The sequence below is a fragment of the Mustela nivalis genome, assembly GCF_964662115.1.
Source record: "Mustela nivalis genome assembly, chromosome: 16".
Classification (NCBI taxonomy): domain Eukaryota; kingdom Metazoa; phylum Chordata; class Mammalia; order Carnivora; family Mustelidae; genus Mustela; species Mustela nivalis.
Window position 1 is genome coordinate 26,220,039 of NC_139035.1, and position 25,501 is coordinate 26,245,539.

Here is a 25,501-nt window from a genome sequence, read left to right on the forward strand (position 1 = left end):
TATTAATGTGGATATGTTTTTTGTATTTTTACCGATCTCTTGCCCTTCTTAAGTTTTATAAATCATGATTTTCTTTTCTTGAATATGTTTGAGGTTTAGAAGTTTTTAGAATAAATTTATCCACAACTTTATTTGGAAATGTTAAAAAGTAATATTAAAATATACATATATTGCCACAATGTGAATTCCTGGCCAATAAAAATATTACACACCTAAAGAAATATTAAATGCAACATTGTTGGGAAAAAAATTAAAACAACATAAATGTCTATTGAAAAAATGATGAGAAGCCATAGAGAAATATGTAAAGAGCTTGGAGTTTGGCCTCTGTAATTGTTTCAGACAGTTTCAGTCTTGGCTCTGCTGTTGACTAGCTGTGGTACCTTGAAAATGTCCTTAACTTTCTCATGTTCAGTTGCCTCATCTCTAAACTGGAGGTAATAATAGTTATTATGTTGTGACTCTTTATATGAAGTAATAAATGTAAAGGAGTCAGCATGGTACCATATTCTGTGAATGTTACAGTAAGAGAAAAGATGATTTATTGTGTAGTCATAACAAAGATATCAAAATATGTTTATTTTACAGAAAAATTATAAACCAAATTATTGAATAAAGGCTAAGCAATTTGGGCGTCTGGGTGGCTCAGTGATTAAGTGGCTGCCTTCTGCTCAGGTCATGATCCCAGAATCCTGGGATCGAGGTCCACATCAGGCTCCTTGCTCAGCGGGAGGCCTGCTTCTCCCTCTCCCACTCCCCCTGCTTGTGTTCCCTCTCTCACTGTGTCTGTCTCTGTCAAAAAAATAAATAAAATCTTAAAAAAAAGGGGGGGGGATAAGAAATTTACAATCTAATGTGTATGGTATGATTGGAATTTTGTAACAAAAAGAAAAACTAAAACATGGTCTTTTATTCAAGTTCTAAAACTGGCTCAGTATGATGAGATTACCAACAGTCTTTACATCCAATTAATTTTTGACAAATAATTGCATTTGCCTATTATTTCAGTAAATAAATTACTTTATATAGACTATTCCAGTCATTCATTATGTTCCACCTCTGTAGATACAACTAAGCTGTCACAATAGGTTAAATTTAGTATACCAATGCAATTCAGTAGTTGAAAAGTTAATCAAGTCAAGTGAGATAGAGTGTATCCCTGAAATTAAACACAACTCCCAGTGGGACTCTTGTTATTTGGTGGTGGTGATGTGATAGTATTGATGAGTAATATTTACTAGTAAGCACTTCCTAGATGCCCAGGGACTATTAGAAACATTTTAAATGAATTAGTTTTCATGTCCTATAGAATTTATCTAATTCAGTAATGTAGGAATCACTCTATTTCACAAATAACTAATGAACAAAATGGAGGCCGAAGAGGCAATATAATTTTCCCAAGGCCAAAAGCAAATTAATGGTATATTGAACATTATAACTCAGAAAATCTGGCTCCATATTCTGCATCCTAAGGCACCAAACTGGATTGCCTCTAATTAGTAGGGATGCATTTCAGACCATGAAATCTTAATTGCATTCTCATTTTTTGTGTTTACCTCAGCTCAACAGATAGCCAGCTAAAGCTGTGGAATGTAGGGAAACCATACTGTCTACGTTCCTTCAAGGGTCACATCAATGAAAAAAACTTTGTAGGCCTTGCTTCCAATGGTGATTATATAGCTTGTGGTAAGTAAAACCATCTTTTCCTGAACTTTTTAACAGGAATTTGTCCCTGAAATTGCATTCAACGAATATATACTATATACCTAGTTAGGAAGTGATCTGTACATCCAGAAAGTAGCATACTGAATTCTTCTGGGATTGTGCTGAAATAAGCATTAGTTCTTCCCTCCTTTAGTGAGCACAAACCCTTACTGCGTGAAATAGCACAAGATTGTTAAATATGTTTTATAATTGTTCTCCTTTGTATCATAATTTCTATCAATACTTTGTAAAAGAAAACGTTAATTTCTGCTGATGTCCTAATTTCAGAGACATTATTTGTCTTCCTAAGCTTGATACTCATTTTCCCATACAGAGCATTCCCTTCGTTAAGCAGTTTGTTTAGATTATCCTGATCTGGTATTCTAGGGCTTTTGTTGTTGGTAATTTATACAACTTTACATCAGAAGTAGAAAAATCAATTAGGTAATGTTCAAATGCTTAATACACCTACTGTCTAATATATGAACTTTCATCAGTTCTTTTCAAATGACTTGACCTTTATTTAGTAAAGTTGTAGATATAATGTAAACCCTGCCAAAGCAAATCTCTTATCATTATTTTACTTGATAGGCTACTCAAAAATATAGTTTTCCTTATAGGCCAGTTATGTATTAGAGTGGGTCTTTATTGGGGAATGGGACATGAATTTTGTAGGTTATTAAAAATCTGCCTTTGTAAGTACTATAATACCCCCCGCAGAAATCTTTCTAAGTGTCATGTAAGATTCACACTGTAATAACAAATTTCTGTCTTCTTTAAACCTCTGCTATAAATGCAGTTTTGGCAGTAATTTTAACCTTACAGTTATCAGTGTTGTTAAATCATTTACCAGTTATTATTTCTTTAGATTAGTAAAGTACAGCTTTTTTTCTATGATTCTTTTTCTCACATGATTCCCAAGAAATCCTGTGCTCTGGTCTTTCAGATTCAACCATAAAAGTTTTGTCTTTGAGCTTAAACATTAATTAATAATTACCTTATGAATGTGACATCCTAATTCTGAATTCTCCCATTCTAAAAAATTATTTATTTAAACATTTTTTTTTCAGGAAGTGAGAACAACTCTCTTTATTTGTACTATAAAGGACTTTCTAAGACTTTGCTAACTTTTAAGTTTGATACGGTCAAAAGTGTTCTGGATAAAGACCGAAAAGAAGATGATACAAATGAATTTGTTAGTGCTGTGTGCTGGAGGGCCCTGCCAGATGGGGTAAGTGTTCGTGTCAGTTTTTTCTTCTTGATGTCTCATAGAACACTTTCTGTCTATGTATTCACATCTGGATTTTTTTAAGTTTAAAATAAAAATTGATATGTGATACAAATTTTCTTTTTTGCTTAGTATTGCATCATCAAAGTAAACAAGCATTTTAGGTAGTAATTGAAATATCACTAATGGAACAGCATCACAGTGATAAAATGTCTCTCCTTGTGCCCATAGCATATTGTACATACCTCTGTTTTAGCATTATCACATTGTCTATTTATATCTCTTCTATAAGACTGGAAATTTCTAGAGTACATACTGTGTCTTATTTTCCCTAATGATCATTTGCAGTATATACTCAATAAACATTTAGCAGAATCTGGTATTGTCTTAGCAAGAAAAAAATTGGATGTAGGTAAAGGAGAATGCCCTATATGTACACCTAATTAAATATTATTTCAGGGCAGAATTGCTGTCTATAAATGTACTTATATAAGAATATTTAAAAACATTTAATTTCTTAATAAGAAAGTTGTACTTCTAAACTGCAAAAAAAAGTTTTCTTAAACTTTTCCCTTATTTTAAAGGATAAGCTTTCTCATAAGCTATATGAAACAGTAGTTCTTTTTATTATCTTGATTTTTATAAACAGTCATTCACTAATGTCATCTTCTTGAAAAAAAAATAGCTCTTTAGGTGCTTACTTGGTTGTTTTTATTTTTGGACCAAAAAATTCTTCCTTGATGGGTGCTTTGAGAATTCTGAGTTGCTGATACTATTTAACTTTAATTAGCTATATTCCGTTTCTATCTTATTTAAAATTCTATTAATCAACTTCTAGTTTTGGCAGTGGTAGACTAGGTGATTTATACTAACCTTCCCTGTAAATAGAACTAGAAAAGTTGGACCAAGTATATTTATTTTAAAAACAGCAACATAAACCTGTTCAAAGACTTTGGAATGTAAATAAGATAGAAAAGAATTAATGGCATAGGAATGGAAACCTGGCTCTGGGGTATGCTTTTCCTCTGGGAGCCTTTGGCACTCTTGGTAGGATGGCTGAGAACACTTATGGCAGCTTCACAGGGGGACACATATTAGAATTTAGTGCTCACCACTACGTGGGTGAACTTAACTTTGGTTTAGGGCTCCAAAAAGGGCTGTAGTCTAGGGTAAACCAGTAGAAGGTAAACTCTTAAAATGATTGCAACTCCAGATCATATCAGTCCTTTAATTAAATTGAAATGATCCTGTATGGCTAGTTGAACTTAAATCTTCTTTGAAAGAAGATCTAAAAAAGATCATCTGGGAATTTATTTTGTTTTAAATTGCAAATACAGTAACTAAGTCACAGTAAATAACAGATAGACATAGGAAAAGGCAAAATGTTGTGAAAAAATTTAGCCTAAACAGTGGACAATAGGAACGAAATCACAGCATCCCTGGATATCAGAATTATCAAAAATAACTGTGCTGACAAGATAAAAGATAAGATAGAAAATTTCAACTGGGAAGTAAAAAATTATAATTCCCCAAATTAAGAACTCAGTGGACGGATTGTATGGAGGAAAAGAGAGTCAATGAACTTTCAGTATGTTAGAAGAAAATATACAGAAGGAAGCATGGAGAGAAAAATAGGATGAAAAAAATACAGAAAAGAAATGAAGGATGAAGTAAGAAAGTTTAATATATTCAATAGAAGACCTTAAAAGGAGAGAAAAAAAATAATACAACTGAAGCAAATATTAGAAGAATTATCTTTGAGAACTTTACAAAATTGATGAAAGACATCAAGGCAGAGATTCTTTAAGCCCTTGTACCCCAAAGAGTAAATTTAGAATGTGAGTAGTGATTTAATATTATATTTGGACCATGAAGAGACTTAAGTATGCCTGAAACTCTGACCTTGGATCTGCTTTCTCATGGAAGTACTTCATGAAAATGTGCTGAGTTAGGGACAAACATGGAATGTTATTGCTAGCAGCTAGTTATCTCTTAAATTTACTATGAAACTCCATCTATACTATTGCACGTGGACTTAGAGAAATGTGAGTTGGCATATCAGCTTTACATCTATCCAAAGTGAGCAATGTAAGACTGACAGGAAACCAAGGCATATCTCTGTATCTAGAACCCCATGTACCCTATCTGTCCTTAGCAACTATGCATACTCTTTGTGTGGGTTCAGGAGAGATGCAAGAGGATATGCATGTGTATAGTTGCTTGCCCTTCTGATGAGTTTGAAGATGTTGTGCATGCTGAATTCCCTATCCTGTATACCTCTATAAAGCTAACTAACCTACTGGAAGACTAAAGCTAATTGTGTCTGGTCCTGTGACCCCTGCTGGTGGTAGGACAGCCACACCTTGATACACCGTAATCAAACTATAGAAAATAAAATGCAAAGGGAGTTTTTTTCCCCGTGTATTTATTCGTCAGAAAGAGAGAGAGAACACAAACAGGGATAGCAGCAGGCAGAAGGAGAAGCAAACTCCATGCTGAGCAAGGAGCCTGATGTGAGACTTGATCCCAGGACCCAGGATTATGACCTGAATCAAGGCAGATGCTTAACTGACTGAGCCACCCACAAAGGGAGTTTATTAAAAGAAGACAGAGAAAAAGTCACTGTCCAGAAGACCATCAATTAGATTGATAGCCAATTTTTTCATGAAGCAATAGAAACCAGAGGTGGTGGAACCAGATCTTTACTGTGTAAAGGGAAATACCTGCTGGTCTATATGAAAATAGAAATCTCTCAAGACAAAAGCAAAATGAAGACATTTTTAGATAAATAATAACGAAGAATTTGCCACTAGTAGACCTATAGTAAAGAAAACCTGAAAAGATTTTTTTTTTTAAGATTTTATTTATTTATTTGACAAAGAGAAATCACAAGTAGATGGAGAGGCATGTAGAGAGAGAGAGAGGGAAGCAGGCTCTCCGCTGAGCAGGGAGCCCGATGCGGGACTCGATCCCAGGACTCTGAGATCATGACCTGAGCCGAAGGCAGTGGCTTAACCCACTGAGCCACCCAGGCACCCTGAAAAGATATTTTTAAGGCAGAAGGAAAAGATGCAGAACCTAAAGATGAAAGTCACAGATGTCGAAAGGAATGGAAAAAGATGAACGAATGGAAATGGCAAAAAGGAATGGAAGTGGTAATATATAGTAAATCTAAAGGCATATTGCCTTTGTTGGATTTAATAGGCACATAGAATTAAGTATTTGATAGTAATAAGCCAGAAGGGTAAATGTGATTAAAATGTTCTCAAGAATTTTCCTTGTCAGGGAAGGAGGTAAAAAAACTAATTAATTAGACTGAAAGGAATCATATTCTAGTTGACAGGATAACCTTTCTAAAGTAATTCTTAAAGTGTGCTGCCTAGATCAACACATCAGCATCCCCTGGGAACTTGCTTTATTTCCCAGCAAAAAGATGAAAATTTCTCTAACTCACTTCATTATCAGTCCAGATTTATTTTAAATTTGATTTTTGCATAAGTCACTTTGTGCATGAAAAGTAATTTCATTTCCCTATTTTAGATGAGGCACAAAGTGTGAGAGAGTCTTGTTTATTTATTTAACAAATATTTATTGTGTGTAGTCACGGTTCTAGATATGAAGGATAAACTTGAACAAAATTTTAAGAAAAATTCTGGGCCTCTTAGAAGACTTAAAATTTTATGTGCTGGAGGAGACAGAACAAAAAAATAAATAGTTGTATTAGAAGGTGTTGAGTGACTTGGAGGAAAACAAAGCAGGAGAGTGGGACAGGGAGTGCTGGTATAAGGAGCTGTAGTTTTCAGTGGTGGTAACAGAATCACCTACCTGAGTAGCTGAATTAGAGCAAAGACAAGGACATAAGATGTAATCCATGTTTAAAGGTGGAAGGGTATTCCAAGTAGAGCAAACAGTTCAGAGACCTTGAAGTAAGAAAGTAATTAGTGTTCAGTGATTATATCAGTAATAGTGATCAGCAGTAGTGATCAATAGTAGTGATCAGTAATAGTGGCCTTAAGAAAGGAGTCCAGTGTGGTTGCACTACGGTGAAGTAGGTGGAGAGTAGTCAATCTCAGAGTGGGGGAAGAGGAACCATTTCAACAGAACATTGTTTAGTAAAGTCTGGACTGTAGCTTTTACCCGGTGTGAGTTGGAGCCATTTTAGGATTTTGAACAAAGGAGTGATTAAATGTGACTTCAGTTTTTTAAAAATCAGTTTGGCTTTTGGAGAATAGACATTAAGGTGTCAAGGAACCAATAAATTGCATGTGGAGAGTGAAAGAGAAAAGTCTAGGATGACACTGAGATTCACCCTCCACCCCTGCAACTTTAGGAGTGGAGTTGCCAGTAACTGAGAAGACTATCAGAAGAAGTGCCTTAAAGGAGAACAGGAGGTGACGTTTACACTGGTTCAAGTTTGAGACGTACTTGTCTTCTAAGTGGATATACCAAGTTTGGAGTTCACAGCAGATTGTGGGACCAGAGATAGACATTGATAGCTGTGAGCTTGTGATGTTTAAGCCAAGAAATTGGATGGTATCTCTGCAAGGGAGTGTAATTAGATACTAGAAGTGTGTGAATACCATACTTTGGAGAGTTCCTTAGTGTTCTGTGATTAAAGCAACAAGAAGTCATCAACAAAGAGTGAGAAAGAGTAGTTCTCTCTATAGTAGAAAACTGGTACCTGGGAAGCCGAGTGAGAAAGTTTTTCAAGGAGGCGAGATTGATTGGCTTTGTCAAATGTTACTAATACAAGTAAGATGAGTAAAAAAAAGTGAAAGGAGTGGTATGAGAAAAACTTGATTGGAGTGGTTTTAAGAAAGAAAGGGAAGGGAAAAGTTGGAGATAGTGAAGTACAGAGAGCTGTTTTGGGGAGTAGTAAAACAATACCATGTTTAATCTCACCTAGATTACTTTGTTAAAATATGAAATCGATAGCCATCTCTAAAAAGGCCAAACATTTTATTGTCATTCTGTCCTTTATTTCTTTTCTACCTAATTTTGATCATAAGAAAGAGATCAATCTTACTTATTTTTGAAAAATTTTATTTTATTTATTTTTAAAAGATTTTATTTATTGAGAGAAAAAAAGGGAGGATGGGGGTAAGGGCAGAGGCAGAGAATCTCAAGTAGACTCTCTGCTGAGCCCAAGCCTTGCTTAAGGCTCGGTCTCAACATCCTGAGATCATGACCTGGAAACCAAGAATTGGCTTAATCAACTAAACCACCTAGGCGCCCCATAAATATAGAACAATTTTAAATGTAATCAATCAAAGAGAAGAATGGAATTCTAACTTTGTAAATAAAAATATTATTCAACAAAGGGAAGGACATCTATCTCCACCTTTACCATAAAATTTTTTTTAGTTCATTCTTCTGTAGTTGTTGGTCAGTTAGATGTTAGAGAGTTGATGGGATGGTTCAGATCTTATATTTACTGATTTTTTCTGAAAGAGATAAATTTAAGGTCACTTACAAAATAGCTTAACTTTGGAAGTCTTTTTAGGTTTTGGATAAATATACTGGTGTATCATTTAACTGTAATGCACTAAAATGACCTAAAATTCTTCCATTAATGATAGTATAAAAAATGCATGTGCTTTTATGTTATTTATGGCAGTGATTTAGTCATAAGGAGGGAATGGGCAGTTAAAAATGAGTGGTAGAGGGAAAGGCACTAAGACAACTAGATACATTCTTTTAGGAGAGTATCTCAGTCTTATAAAATTTAGATTAGTTTCCAGCAGATTAAATTTCTGTTTAGTTTTGTTTTTTCCTGTAACCTAGGGGTGTGTGTGTATGTGTGTGTTTCTTTTTGGCTACTTCTAGGTGAAAATGAACCAGTAATTTCAAGCCCTGTTTTGAACTGTCAGCCAAGATCATATATAATTCCCATTCTTTCTATTTCTACCAACCTTCATATAAACTGGAAAGAATGTTATATACATTGCCCTTTTTAAGGTGTTGATCAACTTAATTGTAGTATTTCTTTAATCTCCTTTATTTCACAGTACTGTGGAAGTTAACAGCATGCTCTCCTACCTTCATGTTTGCTGTGTGGTTTATTTTGCTTTAGGATTACAATTTTTATTTTTAATTACTCTCACTTGAAGATAGTATTTTTAATTTTTTTAAAGATTTCACTAATTAGAGAGAGATAAAGAGCACAAGGGGGTGGGTGGGGTAGAGGGAGAGGAAGAAACAGACTTCCTGCTGAGCAGGAATTCACAATGAGGGGCTTGAGGGGCTCCTTTTCAGATGCCTGAGCCCAGGACCCCGGACCACAACCTGAGTCAAAGGCAGACATTTAACTGGCTGAGAAACCCAGGCACCCCTAATGTTGTTTCTTTTAGTCTGAGAGGCCATACTTTGTGCTTTGTCCATTTTTCTTCTTTCCTGTCTTTTTCCTGTGTCTAAAAGTCACTTTTTTTTTGCTGACAGATCCTTCTGTCCTTTGTTCCTTAGCTTTGTCTTGTACTAGTAATGGCTTTATGATTTCTACCACTAAAATGCCAAAATCTCTTCACCATATTTAATTTTCAAAGAATTTTAAGATGTTTCATTTGGACTCTAGTAGTAAATACTCTTTTTGCTTTCTAGAAGAATTTTAATTGCAACTTAGGCCCTCTCTAGAATAGAAATGGTAGTGTTACATAAATGAAGAATACAGAATTATTTATTTTATATTTTGGTTTTAGTTTATTATTTTAATTCACTTGAAGACATTTTAACTGTAGAAACCTTAGTAGTTTAGAGTTATTAATACAAAGATATTCTATTACTGCCAAATTATTAGGGTTTTTCTTCCCAAGACTAAATCTTATTATTTACATTGCCTATTTTAGTCTTAATTTTCATGATTTTTTAAAAGATATGGATATTTGAAAAATAACTACTAGGATCTTTTTACCTTTCTTTAGGATTTCAAATTTAATTTCATCACTAGTTTTTTAAATATAAATGAGTAATCTATCATATGTTTCAATTGCTGTAATAAAGGAACTTTAATATCTACTTACTTGAAGAAGCAACTATAAATTCTAAAGTTGTATATCTGAATATATTGAATCCATATTGAACATTCAAATACATTCCATTTGCATGATTATACAGTCTTTGAAGTAAGTGTGGTTTGTTGTATTTCCATACATAGCAGTCACTCAATACTTTTGAATATAGAGGATGGTGGGCTTAGTAGGCTGCAATTTTATTTTATTTTATTTTTTTAAAGATTTTATTTATTTATTTGACAGAGAGAAATCACAAGTAGGCAGAGAGGCAGGCAGAGAGAGAGAGAGAGAGGAGGAAGCAGGCTCCCTGCTGAGCAGAGAGCCCGATGCGGGACTCCATCCCAGGACCCTGAGATCATGACCCGAGCCGAAGGCAGCGGCTTAACCACTGAGCCACCCAGGCGCCCCAGTAGGCTGCAATTTTAATTCATTTTCTGGCTCTACTTTTTAAAAAAGTACCACATAATTTATTTGGCCTCTTGTGTCCGGATGTAGTAAAATTTGCTGATACTTCTTGGAAACAGCCATTATCTGGATTAATAAAGCCTATATGTAATCAACAGTATATGTCATTTCTAGTTTCATCCTCTCTTTCTAAAATATACTGTTTATTCACAATTTTCCATAGGTATTAATATGTACTAACAAATTTTGTTTTCTCCCCCCTCTTCCTTCCTATGATGTCCCTAAATACTCAAATCCTTAAGTATATCTAAAAGCAGTAATGATATGGTCAGGATAACTCATTAACTAAATAATTATCCTTAGCTAATTTATAGTTGATTCAGAGGAAAATTTTTACAATTTTAAGAGGGTGTGGCGATAAGTGTGAATGTCCTTGGCAAACACTTTGGTGGAGTATAATATCATAATCTTGGAACATTATCTCTTAGGCTTTTTTACTAAATGACTGTTATTGTAGTTCGTTACTCAACGAAACAATTAGAAATGAATACATGTATATTTTAGAGAATTTATAAAAAAGTAGAAAAAATGTCTATTATCACTTTTTCCAGAAATAACCAATAGTAACATTTTAATGTAATTAATCTTCATGTTATTTTCCATTAACGGGTTCTGTTTTTTTTTTTTTTTTTTCCATAAAATTGAGTATTTTATATATTATCATTTGCTTTTTTATTTTTTAAGAGATTTTATTTATTTGACAGAGATTCCGCGAGAGAGGGAATGAATACAAGCAGGGGGAGTGGGAGAGGGAGAAGCAGGCTCCCCACTGAGCAAGGAGCCTGATGTGGGGCTCCATGCCAGAATCCCAGGATCATAACCTGAGCTGTAGGCAGATGCTTAACTACTGAGCCATCCAGGCACTCCTACCTTTTGCCTTTATCATTAACTCTTGAAAAGAGTATTTTCAGTGGCTACGTATTATTCTATTCTAAGAATTTACCATACTGGCATATCAGTGTTTTGTTAAGGATGTTAATGTTTCCTTTTTACTATTATATAACTTGAATACTTTGACTACTACTTCTTGAATATTCTTGTAATCTTTAAATCTCTAATTAATTCTTAGGAGAGAACCTTCAAGGTTTATCCATTTTAAAAAAATGAATACTTTTAAGACTTTTGATTAAAATTAGTTTGCCTTCCAGAGAAGTTTATTTACATTTGCTCTTACACCAAGAAACAAGAACATCCAGGGGGTTCAGTTTCACCGTGCACATCAAACATGGGCTGTAATACCAGTACCTCTGCCAAATTGAAAATATTTTGTTAGTAAATATGTAATCATTTTTTATTATTTCTCTAAGCAATTTTCTAAAATGATAACTTTTGACAATTTTTAAAATAAATTGTATGCTTATACTGAGAATGTTTTTTTAAAGAAATTTTTGCTTGAAAGGGAAATACCATGCAATTGAGATATTGTTTTATAAACACAGTCAATTTGGTGTTTGTAATTCAAATCTATTCCACTGTCTCCCACACCCTACATCCTCCTTGAAAGTAATGCTCTGAAGTGAAGGTAAATTTGGGACACTGCTGGTTATTTATTTTTTATTTCTGTTATATATATATATATTTTAATTTAATCACTGCTTTATTCAGAGACTGGAGTCAGGTAGAGGAGAATATGTATGTTCTCTATCTGTGGATCCTTCTGTTGGCATGACTTAAAACTGATGGGATAAAATATAAATTGGCTCAAGAATACAAATGCCTATTTCTGTTCTTAAGTGATCATATCTATTTAAAAAGACACCATATTTTTGTTGGAAGCAGATCATGAGTCCCTTGTAACTTCCATTGAGACTGTAGGTTACCCCCATCATTGTTTTAGCAGTTCGGTAGCACGTCATACATACTTATCTAATCTTGGATCACTAATTTCAAATGGATATCTAATGGGAAAAGGCAGTACTTACAAAGGACACTTAACACTTCCTTAGCTCTTCAAAAATGATTTAAAAGAAATATATATTCTCAAAAAAAAGCATTAGTTATTAAGGGTGGCTATTTTTTCTTGTGGCCTGAAACACCAGGAGTCATATTGAAAGTTTCTGTGATTCTAGAATAAAGGTTGTCAGGACAAGGATTTTCTTAATTTCCGTCCCTTGAAACCAAGTCCAGCAAAACTTGGCTTGGGATTCTGTCAACTGTATTATCACCCGTACTGTACAAAATTATAACCATATTGAGTGAGAGCATCTTTTTCAGTCATATAATAAAATACATTTTTATATTCCTATTTCTACTGAATTAATTTAATAAATTTCTAACTTTATATAACGGAACACTTTTTTAAGTGTTTTAACTAAAACTTTATGTTCTTAAGATCTTTTCTTTATCTAAATCTCTCATGATTCCTATCCATTAAATATATTTGCTGAATGAATTAATATACTGCCTTTTACATTTGTGTTCATGTCTCTTATCTCCTGCTAACCTGCAAACTCCTTGAAAAAAAGGCATTCTACTATATTAAGTAAGAGCATGACTGTGAAACCAGATCATCCAAGTTGAGTCAGATCATCCACATAGTAATTCTGTAACCTTGTACAATTTCCTCAGCTGTACAGTGGCTCAGTTTCCTCATCTATATTTTTAATTTTTTTTTATTAAGTAGACTCCATTTCCAGCATAAGCCTTGAATTTACCACCCATGCTCTATCAGCCGAGCCAGCCAGGTGCCCCCTCCCTATCTATAACATGCTGATGACAACAGTAATTTACCTCTTAGGGTTATTATAAAGTTAAAATAAGTTAAGGTACATAAAGAGTTTAGAATAGTTTTTGGCATATAGTAAGAGCTATATCAATATTTGCTATTAGTGTCATTCATTTTTAAAATACCCTTTAGCACAAAGCAAATTGTTTGCACCTAATGTGTAATTAGTATACAATTTTTATAATAAATGGTATAGTCTTTTAGGCTTCTCCTTTATCTTGTTTGTTCCATAATTAATTAAATATTAGTTTTAAAACTAGAATGTTGGAGTAAAGGTAGAAAATACCTACAACATCTAATAGACTCACTTGAAACTCAGTGGTAATATCAAGATTACATAGTTTTAAGAAACTAGTTTTTCTGACATCAACATTCATGGGTACCTATATAATCATTTTATAATTACCAGTGTGCCCCTTGGGATAACCCCCAGGCTTTTGCTTATTTTCAAAAACAAAATTTTGAAGGTAATGCAGCTATAGGGAAGTTGGTATTTATTATTAGCTTAATATTTTTGTTAGATTTATAGCCTGTTTTTCCTTTCCTTTTAACATTGCTTATATTTTACAATTCAGTTTTCTCTCAAGAAGACTTAACTATTTTTCCAATTTAGATGTTTTTATCTAAGAGATAGGCATTCCTCTCTGACTCAGTAAACACTGCATATAAAGCAGCAGATTGCCCACAACCAGGGAAGCTAAAGCACATGTTAAAAAGCCTTTCTGCTTTCATTAAAGTACAGAATGCATCTAGAGGAAAATTTATTCATACCAGTGATTTTCAAAACTGAGTGATTATCAGAATCATATTGGGATCTTTAAAAAAATATATATGAACAGAACATTTATTGTTAGATCCATGAAGCCCTATTTAGGGGGAGGAAAGATGGAGACTTGTATTAAAAAGTCCCCCAGGCCTCCTTGGAAAATTATATGAATAATTAAGCTTGGAATCGGATGATTATGTTACCACTGGAAAGAGATTTGTTAGACATAGTAACCAAGAGACATAAATGGTTCTCCAGCATCTGCTAATGAGGTAATGATTGTAATTATGAATATCTAATATCTGTTAGATTTTGCTACTCTCTTACCCCCTTGGGAAGAGACATAAATAAAAACAATAAGATGTAGTCTTTTCCCTTTCTTTAATTAAAAAAAAAAATTACCCTTAATTTATATTAACTTCCCACACTACTAAACTGTTTCTGATCCTGAATTCTTCAGTGAACATGGAGAAGACAACATAGGAGCTTCTTTTTCTTTCTTCTCTCCTTTCTTCATTTCTGTTTCTCTTTTTCCTTTTATCTTTCCTTTCCTTTCTTCTTTCCTCTAGCTGGATGGTTTATAACACTTTAGAAAATTTTCCTGACTGGAAGAGGGCCAATCTGAATGAACTCTTGTCTTGGGCGTGGAAGGAAACGAAGATTCTGAGCATGGACCCTGACTTCCAGGAAGACTGTGGCTCCCATCTCCTAAGTGCCCCACTCTTCCCTTAGCATCCAGGCTAGAGTGGGGTGGGGAAATAGAAAAGAGAGGAGACAAGAAGGTGGTGGAAAACTGAAGCAAAGCTGTAATTTATTTCTTTTCTAAGTTAATTATATTAAGTGTAAATATTCATTGACCTTAATGTCCACTACTGTATGGACAGCCTCTGTGAAAACATTTGTTGCTTTAGATATATTATGATAACTATTGTAATGAAATCAACAAAATAAGATTTCGTGAGTCTGCCACTCAACATTTTAAATATATCATTATTGTCATTTTTATATGTGCTGTAATGGAATTTGACCTATATTAGAATGGCTCTCATAATTTTTCTCATTAAACTTTTTTTTTGAAATAGTGTTTGTCCTTCTGAAGTATGCCAATTTTCAAGCATAGAATTGACAGAAATCTTTAAGCTGCTTGGTTTTTTAAAAATTTTTACTTTACCTTGCATAAGAGAAAAAAGAAATATATTAATTTGAGAGAGTGAATAATTTCATTTTTACCCCACCACACGTAAAATTGTCCAAAATATTTTGAGATGGGAAAGGATTTAACTTTGGTTTCTAAATGTTTATCTTTTGACGGTTCCTACCAAATTTCTATTAGAAGTAGTAGAAGGCTAGAGAGTGAATATTGAATATCATTTCCTTGATTTAAAAGTTTTTAATGAATACCACTTGAGTTGATTTTATATTAAGTATATGTATGAAAAATTATTTTCTAATTGAATAAAAATATAGTTAGCAATTATACTTAAATCAGAGTTAACCAAGGACAGCAACTGTTTTAAGGAAAAAGTATATCCTGCTGATTCAAACTTGCATCCTATCTGGGGGAAAAAAATATCTTTATATTTTACTTCACTAGTCTCATGTTAATCCCTATTGTTCTCATGATGTTTCTCTGTTGATGTGATCCTTATAGCCTTTCAGATCTCTTACTCTATCATTTCTTAAATCCCATTTTATGCAGCGTTTTTCCAAGTAAAGCTACAAAAATTGGCGTTGTTATTTCTAGGATGGTAGATAAGTTGTTAGTGCTGAACATAGAAATAATTTGATGATGTAGATTAAAGAAAAGTCCATCTATTATTATTGCTGTAAAGAAGCTATTTAATTTGGAGCTTGTTTTTGTTAGTCTTTTTTTTTTTTTTTTTACTCTAGATAAGAAGATTAATTTGAATGAAAATATAGATTCTTTATTTGAACTGTGATAGCCAATCAAAAGGTAAAGATAAAGGCAGAAAATAAATCCAAATCCTTTGGTTTAAATGACCAGAGTGTTTACACATTGTTGAGAATTAAATAGTTGATATTGCTTATGTTTGTCTTCAGGTTCTTTGACTTTGAGGGAAGTAGGAATTTTAGGGGTAGATTACACAGAAAGTAAATCTGACTTGAAGATTCAGTTCCTCTTTGTTAATTTACTGTTTTAAATCCCAAGTATCCTGTTATGTCTGATGGTTTTGTGACACACCAAGTATATCTTTGTGTTGCTTTCTAGAGGTTATGAAAGCAAAAGCAGTAGTAATTGCCTTTGCTTTTAGTGGGTTTTTTTGGTTTGTTTTTTGTTTTTTGTTTTTTTATTTCTCACAACATTCCAAACATGACTTTATTTTAGGAGACCCAAGAGTTTTTCTTTTTATTTTAAAAATATTGCTAAGAATTATTGTATAATTCTTATGGATCCTCATGTAGTGTTCTCACCTGATAAATAAGAAATGAGATTTTTTTATTTCATTCCAGACTATATAAATACTTTTGAAATATGTAGCTCAATATATATAATTCTTATTTTTAGCAGCCAAAAATAATTTAGGTTTCACAAATCATACTTATGTGCTCTTACTATTTTTCACTAACCAACCAGATCTATAATTCATCTGATAATCCTTGCTATTTGTACTAATGGAAGACTATAGTGGTTCTTATGTCAACTAATAAGAATGGATAATTGTTGTAGACACTTACTGTGGATATTTATATTTAAAAGGAGGGTTTATGCCTCTCCCAGTTAACAAGTTTAGCCTTACTGCGTCAAAATTCAATAGGAGTCTGTGTTTATGAGGAGTATTTCCATTTCCTTAAAGTTTTCTGTTTTGTAAAGGTTTAAGACTTTAATTCTAAGCTTTTTACATTTCTCTGGATTTTTAAGATCTGACAATTGTGTTTTCCTGTACTAATGGAAAGGGTGAATTATTGATGGCAAATCAAATTCTAAGATCCCTTATAGGGATCTTGCTAATCTTTATTGGTAAGAGAAAGCCTGGTTATCCTGTAGGTTTTACACTGTCCATCACAGTCCTCTCACCATGTTTAAAAATAAATAGGTTTCATTCTTTCTATAATGAAGAAGTAGAATGAAGAAAACCACTTAATTTTGACCAGAGTTGAGGTTGTTTTCTACACATTAGGGACATTGCTTTTACTTATTTTCCCTTTTCCTTTTTATTCTCTGCTTTCCAAGTCATCATTTTAGGGATATGGAGAAAAAAAAGAACTTCTAAGGGTAGTAATTTGGGTTTTGGGGGGGTTTTGGCTTTTGGTTTTTTTTTGTTTGTTTTGTTTAAATTTCATATTAACTTTAAACCCCTCCACTTGATATAACCAATAGTGTGAAAGGGTTTTGTTTTTTTGGTAATAATTAGTAAATTTTTCGAAGGTATATTTTTTCTATTGACTGAGATTTATCAAAAACATAAGTTACTTTTAAGCTTGTGTATGTTTTACGTCTTTTGGTATAAAGATTTGCATCAACCTGAGTTATTAAGAATGAAACTCTTGGCTCTGAATTGGTTTGAATAAACCCTTAGAAGAGATTCTCTCACCCAGTTTAGATGCCATCTTTCTTTCTTTGTGATAGATAAGTGGCAGTTACTTTTTAAATTAATCATGAGGTTTTGGTTCTTTGCATGAACATTTGCATTTGAATTATTATGCACTTTTCTCTTATGCTTGCTAAAACATACAGGTTATATATCAAAAGACTCAAAACAAGTCAGAATAACCACAAGCTTCCTTCTCAGCCTGTTGTCATACATAAAGCAATGCCTGACCAAGCAGAAACTTATCTTCAGCATTTGGATCCTGTGATTCCAGTTATATCTTATTCAAGAGACCAGTGACTTTTTTTTTTAATCTTTTCATCACCTCTGCTTTAGAATGTTCTATTTTTCTCCACCAATAAAGAGCTTTTAGAAAACAGAGAATAGGGAAGATTTGCCCTGTAATAGTAGCACCTAAACAAAACCGCAGTTAATGTTCTGATGTCTGTCTTTCCAGTCTTTGGCCTGCATTTCTTAATTAGTTTTACGTTTTTGGTATACTTTGTATTTAGGTTTTTATGCTGACTACAACTCAGCATTTCCTTTCCTTACATCATGCATTTATATTTATTATGAATTAGTTTGTCTATTATTATATAAACATTTAGGCTGCCTCTGTTTTTTTTTAGTTCTAAGTTCTCCATGTTTTGGGGCCTATTGTTTTACCCCTTTTGTCTTGTAATATTATATTTATAATACAGAATCTTGTAAGCTGGGGAAAAACTGGATCAAAGGATTCACATTTTTTAGCTTTTGATATCTATTATTGTTTTGATTTCCAAAACAGACCAGTTTTAGAAACCATAGTTTCTCCTTACCATTCCTGCACTGATTGTCAGGGATGGGAGGTGAAGGTAAGAGGCAGTGAGGTGAGAAGAGGGAGATGAGGTGTGTATATTTTCATGTAGCACACTCTTTAAAATCTGATTTCTAGGCATAGACATTGATTCTTTTGCTAGGACATCTTTGGAAAATTCCTTATCCTTTCTGAGTCCACGTCCCCATTTTTGAAGTGGATTAATACGAATACTTAATACCTCAAAGTGTTGTTAGGAAGCAAATGACATTATGCATATGAAACACTTATGCATGATAAGTCTTAAGTAAATGGTAGCTACTACTAGTAATAAATTAATGTGTAAAAAGTTGGAAAATTAACATTTGAGTGTCTATCCTGTCCTCCTATCTTGTTCAGTATTTTGTGGAAGTTCTACAGATCTATTCCAGATATATTTCTAGGTAAAAGGAACAGCATATGTAAAAGCTTAAGAATATGAAAGAAGAATGTTTGGAGCCTGCTAGGATGTAACAGGACTAGTGGGAGATGAAATGGAAAGTGGTAAAGGATTAATTCTGGACTGTGTTAAGAGCTTTGAACCTTATCTGTGCAACTATGTAAAGGACTTTAAGAAAAGTGATTGACTTCAACTTTTGATTTGTGGTTTTAGTTTAATTAACAACAACAACCAAAAAAATGTTATAGGCAAGACAAAGGAAGTGGGGATAGGGTTTTACTTTTTTCCAAGAATTTGGGAAATATATTTGAAGTTAAATTTGCAGTATCCATTGTTGTATTAGAAGGATGAAGACTCTAGGCTTATAGCAGTTAATTAGCTTTGTTGATGTAGGTAAGTCATCTAACATCTGAGTTTCATTTCCCTCTTTAATTTGAAGGAGCTGTATATCCAATTTCTATTGTCCAGTTGACCATATATGTAAAACCATTTATATGCTTATAGTAAGACCATATTGTTTATATGTAGGTCCTCTAATAAGCTAAACCTTGTTTTATCCCATATATACAAATTCATGAAAACATTGTTTGAGAAACTGCCTGGTTTGCATTATTTTTCTCTCTTGATTCAGCTTCTGAACTCACTTAAAATGGAATAACTGCCTCTAATTCTAGGATGTGCATTAGCTGTAAGGAAAGAACCCTTTTGACAGTTAGACATAACTTTATCTGAGAAGAGAAACTTTCTTGATGTTGAAAACGTGGTGAAACAAGTTTTGTAAGGGCAATTCTCTAAGAAAAATGGAATTTTCTTAAGCCAATTGTAGAAATCCTTATTGAACAAATTGTAACACGTTTCAAGGACTACACTTTTTAAAAAGATTTTATTTATTTATTTATTTGAAAGAGAGAGAAAAGAGGGAGAGAGAGGGGGAAGGGACAGAGGGAGAAGAGAGCGAGAAATCTCTGAGGAGACTCCACACCCAGCATGGAGCCTGACACGGGGCTGTCTCACAACCCTGAGATCATGACCTGAATTGAAATCAAAAGTTGGATGCTTAACGGACTGAGCCACCCAGGTGCCCCTCAAGGACTATACGTCTAAATTATGAATATTTTACATATAACAGTGGCAAGAAAAATAATTCACTTTTTAAAAATCTCCCTAAAATTTGAACTTTCTTCCCATATTCTTTTTTTTGTTGTTGTTTTTAAGATTTATTTATTGATTTTGAGAGAGAGATAGAGAGAGAGAGAGAGCATGCACACAAGCATGGGGAGGGCCAGAGGGAGAGAATGTCAAGCAGACTCCACTGAGTGCAGAGCCCCACCCAGGGCTTGATCCCATGATATCACGACCCAAGCTAAAACCAAGGGTTGGACACCCCACCACCTGAGCCATCCAGGCACCTCTTTGTTCCCATAGTCTTTACTAGTTCACTCTTAATATAATGTTTCTGATACTATAATTACTACATTATGTTTTGCATTAATTTTGGCAACTTCACATTGTCAGCAAGTGTTCAGATAGACTCTTACTGTCACAGGTTAATAGGAAGTTATTGTATTTGAATTTATATTGCATCTTAATAACAGCTGCTCTCATGTTCCTCTGATGAACATACTATGAGACGGGAAAAATAATAGGCCAATGCTTTTTTCCCTTTCTGACATTGCTCTGAACTTTTGATTGTTGCAGCCTAACCTGTATGTAAAATGAAACCATCTGTACGGTAGCATTCTCATTTTTCTAACTATATAACTGTAGTCTTGGATATTTGCATTAGTTATCTCTGTTAACATTGAAATACTAACAGAAATAGGATGGATGGTAAACTTCAGATTAGTACTTAGTTGGTGTGATTATCTAGTTTTCCAGTACTGAAACCTTCTTTTTTTTTCTTAAAAGCTCCTTGTTAAATCAAATATGTGTCTTGGTTAGATTAGCAGTTACCATAGTTGTTTACTCTTAGTCGTCCTTTGGGGCTCTTTGATTTGTCTGCAACAAAGTTCTTAACTTGGAATTCCTAGAACCTACCCCACAAGGTATTTTAGGATGTTCTTTGACCCACTAAAAGCACATGAAGAAGTTTGTCATGTCCATGTACTTATTAAAGCGTTTATTGCTTTTTATTTGTTTCCTAAAGAGGATCAAAATATTAATGATTAAAAATTAGTGCTACAAAATGTTTGGCAAGTTGACTTGATAGGACGATAAATTATACTAGCAGTACCAATTACTAAAAATTGTAAGTTTCTATTTTCTGTTCTCACTTTGAATTTTATATTGATTCTTATTTTAGCTTGACAAATTTAAAGATTTATTTATTCATTTATTTTTGTGAGCGGGAAGGGGAGAGAAGAGAGAAAGAGGGAGTGGGAGTAAGAGTGGGGGGGGGGGCAGAGGGAGAAGCAGACTCCCAGCTGAGCAAGGAGCCTGATGCAGGACTCGGTCCCAGGACCCTGGGATTATGACCTGAGCTGAAGGCAGATACTTAGCTGACTGAGCCACCAAGGCACCCCAGTCTGGCAGATTTAAAAAAAAAAAAAAAAAAATCACAGAACTAAGTGAACAGAAGTTCATTATTTCAATCCCTTCATTTTTTTCCTCTTCTTTTTCTAGTCCAGAGTTATGTTACCTATTTATTTTAAGAGAATGAGAAACCTTAACCAAATGATTTTGCTTCTATTTACCTTCTCATCTTTTAGGAAAGGAAGTGACACAAGATTACTGTTTCACAGGGCTGTCGTAAAACTCAAATGAGATTTTTGGCTGTTAATAAGCATTTTAATTGATATGATTTGACATTTACACAAAGTACATCTGTCATATAAAGAATAGACCAACTGTATGAAGGATTCTATATTAACGTGTTAATACATAGTTAAGAAAAATATTTCACAGAACTGGAACAAATAATGCTAAAATTTGTATGGAACCACAAAAGACTCTGAATAACCAAAGCAGTCTCGAGGAGGATGAACAAAGCTGGAGGCACTACAATTCCAGATTTCAAGATAAAATATAAAAATGTAGTAATCAGGGGCACCTGGGTGGCTTAGTGGGTTAAAGCCTCTGCCTTTGGCTCAGGTCATGATCCCAGGGTCCTGGGATTGAGACTTGCATCTTTGCATCCGGCCCTCTGTTCAGCGGGAGCCTGCTTTGCCGCCGTCCCCCCACCCCCGTCTCTGCCTGCTTCGCTGCCTACTTGTGATCTCTCTCTGTCAAATAAATAAATAAAATCCTTTTTTTTTTAATGTAGTAATCAAAACAGTGTGGAACTGGCATGAAAGTAGAGACGTAGATCAATGAAACAGAATAGAGGGCCAAGAAGTAAACCCACGATTATATGGCCAATTAATCTATGGCAAAGGAGGGAAAAATATACAATAGGAAAAAGATGGTCTCCTCAACAAATGGCATTGGGAAAACTGGACAGCTGCATGCAAAAGAATGAAACTAACTGACCACTTTCTTATCCCATACACAAAAATAAACTCAAAATGGATTAAACACCTACATGTGAGACCTGACACCATAAAAATCCTAGAAGAAAACAGAGAATAATTTCTTTGACATTAGCCATAGAAACATTTTTCTTTGGCAAGGGAAACATAAGCCAAGATAAACTGTTGGGACTGCATCAGACTAAAAAGTTTCTGCACAGTGAAGGAAACCATTAGTTTCCTTCCTCCCATTCGGGCAACCTACTGAATGGGAGAAAGTATTTGCAAATGATATTATCTTTTAATAGCCAGAATATATAAAGAACTTCTACAACTCAACACCCCCAAAATAAATAATCTGATTTTAAAAGACAAGGGACCTGAATAATCATTTTTCCAAAGAAGATATAGAGATGGTCAATAGACGCATGAAGACATTCTCATCATCACTCATCATCACGGAAATGCAGATCACAACCACAGTGATATATCACTTTTCACCTGTCAGAATGGCTAGAATCAAAAAGACAAATAACTTGTTTGTGGAGGAAAAGGAACCTTTGTATACTATTAATTGGGACGTAAATTGGTGCAGCCACTGTGGAAAACAGTATGGAAGTTTCTCAAAAAATTAAAAATAGAATTATCATATGATCCACTAATTCTACTAATGTTTACCCAAAGAAAGCAAAAACACTAATTCAGAAAGATGAGTACACTGCTGTGTTTATACTGTGGCATTCTTTCTAATAGCCAAGATATGGAAGGAACCCAAGAATCCATCAAAAGAAGAATGGGTAAACACACACACACACACACACACACACACACACACACTGAAATACTACTCAGCCATAAAAGAGAACAAGATCTTGCCATTTGCAGCAACATAGACTACGGTATAATGCTAGGTGGAATAAGTCAAAAAGACAAGTACCATGATTCCACTTGTAGAATTAAAGGAACAAAACAAGCGAAGAAGAAAGAGAAACAGAAAAACAGATTCTTTTTTAAAAATTAACATATAATGTATTATTTGTTTCAGCGGTATAGGTCTGTGATGCATCAATCTTACACAATTAACAGCGCTCACCATAGCACATACCCTCCCCAGTGTCCATCAGCCCCTCCAGCAACCCTCAGTTTGTTTCCTGAGATTGAGATTGAGAGTCTCACATGGTTAGTTTCCCTCTCTAGTTTCATCTTGTTTCATTTTTCCCTCCCTTCCTCTGTGTTTTCTCTGATTGACTTATTTTGCTTAGCCTAATACCCTCTAGTCCCATCCACATCTTTGCAGAGTTTTTTGATGGCTGCATCAAAAAAATGATTCCCTTGTTTATATATACCACATCTGATGATTCCCTTGTTTATATATACCACATCTTCTTTATCCATTCATATCATCTGTTTGATGATATCTAGGCTCTTTCCATAGTTTGGCAGAAAAACAGACTCTTACATACAGAGAACCAACTGGTAGTTGTCACAGTTGAAGTGGGTAGGGAGATAGGTGAAATAAAGAGGATTAAGACTATGTGATGAGCACTAAGTGATGTGTAGAATTGTTGAGTCATTATATTATACATTAGAACTATTAGAAACTAATAGAACACTATGTTAACTATACTTCAGTTTAAAAATTCTTTTCAAAAATATCATTTTGGGGCACCTGGGTGGTTTAGTCATTTAAGCGTCTGTCTGCCACTCAGTTCATGATCCCAGGGTCCTGGGTTTGAGCCCCTCCGTTGGACTCCCTTCTCAGCGGGAAGCCTGCTTCTCCCTCTCCTACTCCCCCTGCTTGTGTTCCCTCTCTCCCTGTGCCTCTGTCAAATAAATAAAATCTTTTAAAAAAATCCTCATTTTCTATTTTAACAAAATACAGATGAAAAAAGAAAAAATAACTCCATTAAATTGCTAATAATCTGCATATAATCTCAAAGGTAAAGAGGAAAAACAGCTCAATAAGATTATAAAAACACCCTTTTCCTAATCAAGGGGTAAGAGAAGAACCATGAGAACCGTAAGAGACTATGGACTCCAGGAAGCAAACTGGGGATTTCAGGGGGAAGGGAGTTAGGGGGATGGGTTAGCCCAGTGATGGGTATTAAGGAGGACACATATTGCATGGAGCAATGGGTATTAAATGCAAACAGTGAATCATGGAACACTACATCAAAAACGAAGGATGTACTGTGATGGCTAATATAATGATCAAATAAATAAATAAAACAACATTATTAAACCAGAACACAAACAAAACAAAAAGACCCACCTTTTTCCCATCTAGGAATTAAATCTGTTTATTAAAAGAAGTTTCGATTGGGCTTATGTATGTCAGCCAGCTTAGTGAAGGTATGTTTTATGGTGTATGCCAAGTGTTATTAATAAGACTTTGAATAAATAAAAAACATGTTTTACCTTTTTTCCCATGTTTTACTTTTAACATGAGCTTTATAGGAAGAATTATTTAGAGTAAAATATTCCTAATTTGAAATAAAAAGACTGCATCCATAATGTGTTCACTTTAACAGTTTGTTGGTAATCAGTATGCCTGGTGATAGGTCCTGAAAGTATTTATAGGAACTATAAAAAAGGAATGTGAAATAGAATTTTCATGTTACATGGGTAAAAAATAACAAAAAAGGATGTTGAACTATTTGATTATAAATTTTCTTAAAAATTATAATCTTCTATATTTCTGGTTTTTTAAATGAAAAATTTACTGTAGTGTAAATAATTATCTTACCAGTTGTTCTGCATTATCACCTGGGTGTTTTGATGTATTAATCCTGAAAAGAGAAAATTCTTAATTGGGAAACTTAGTCAGTTGTTTAGAAAATAGAGTAGCTATTCATTTTGTATGAGTAGTTATACATGTTAACTTTCAATAAGATTCTTTTTGTTGATTTTTTAGTGTGCAAGGTTTAGTTTTCATCCTTCTCAAAATGGTACAAAAACATAATTTCATTTTACTCTTTGTTAATTTACTACATCCTCTTTACCCATTCATCTATTGATGGATACTTGGGTTCCTTTCATACCTTGACTATTATAAAGAATGCTGCAGTAAAAACACAGCAGTGTACTCATCTTTCTGAATAAATGTTTTTGTTTTCTTTGGGTAAACAGTAGTGGAATTACTGGATCAATTTTGTTTACATAATTTTTTATCTAATAGTGAAGGCTATATATAAAAATTTTAGGGGCATCTGGGTGGCTCAGTTGGCTAAGTAACTAACTGCCTTTGGCTGAGGTTATGATCCCAGAGCCCCAGAATCAAGTTCTGCATCAGGCTCCCTGCTCACAAGGTAGTCTGCCTCTCCCTCTGACCTTCTTTCCTCTAGTGCTCTCTCTCTCTCATATAAATAAATAAA

General features: G+C 33.9%; 1 protein-coding gene across 2 annotated transcripts in view; it reads left to right on the forward strand.

Annotated features, from left to right (window-relative positions):
* The window catches only part of COP1 (COP1 E3 ubiquitin ligase), a 245,375-nt gene that overhangs the window by 188,268 nt on the left and 31,606 nt on the right, over positions 1–25,501 (forward strand). For both annotated transcript variants that reach the window (XM_082703978.1, XM_082703979.1), the window contains exons 17-18: positions 1,562–1,686; positions 2,775–2,935. In XM_082703978.1, the coding sequence (XP_082560104.1) occupies positions 1,562–1,686; positions 2,775–2,935 (286 nt within the window). The remainder of the gene's footprint in view (positions 1–1,561; positions 1,687–2,774; positions 2,936–25,501) is intronic.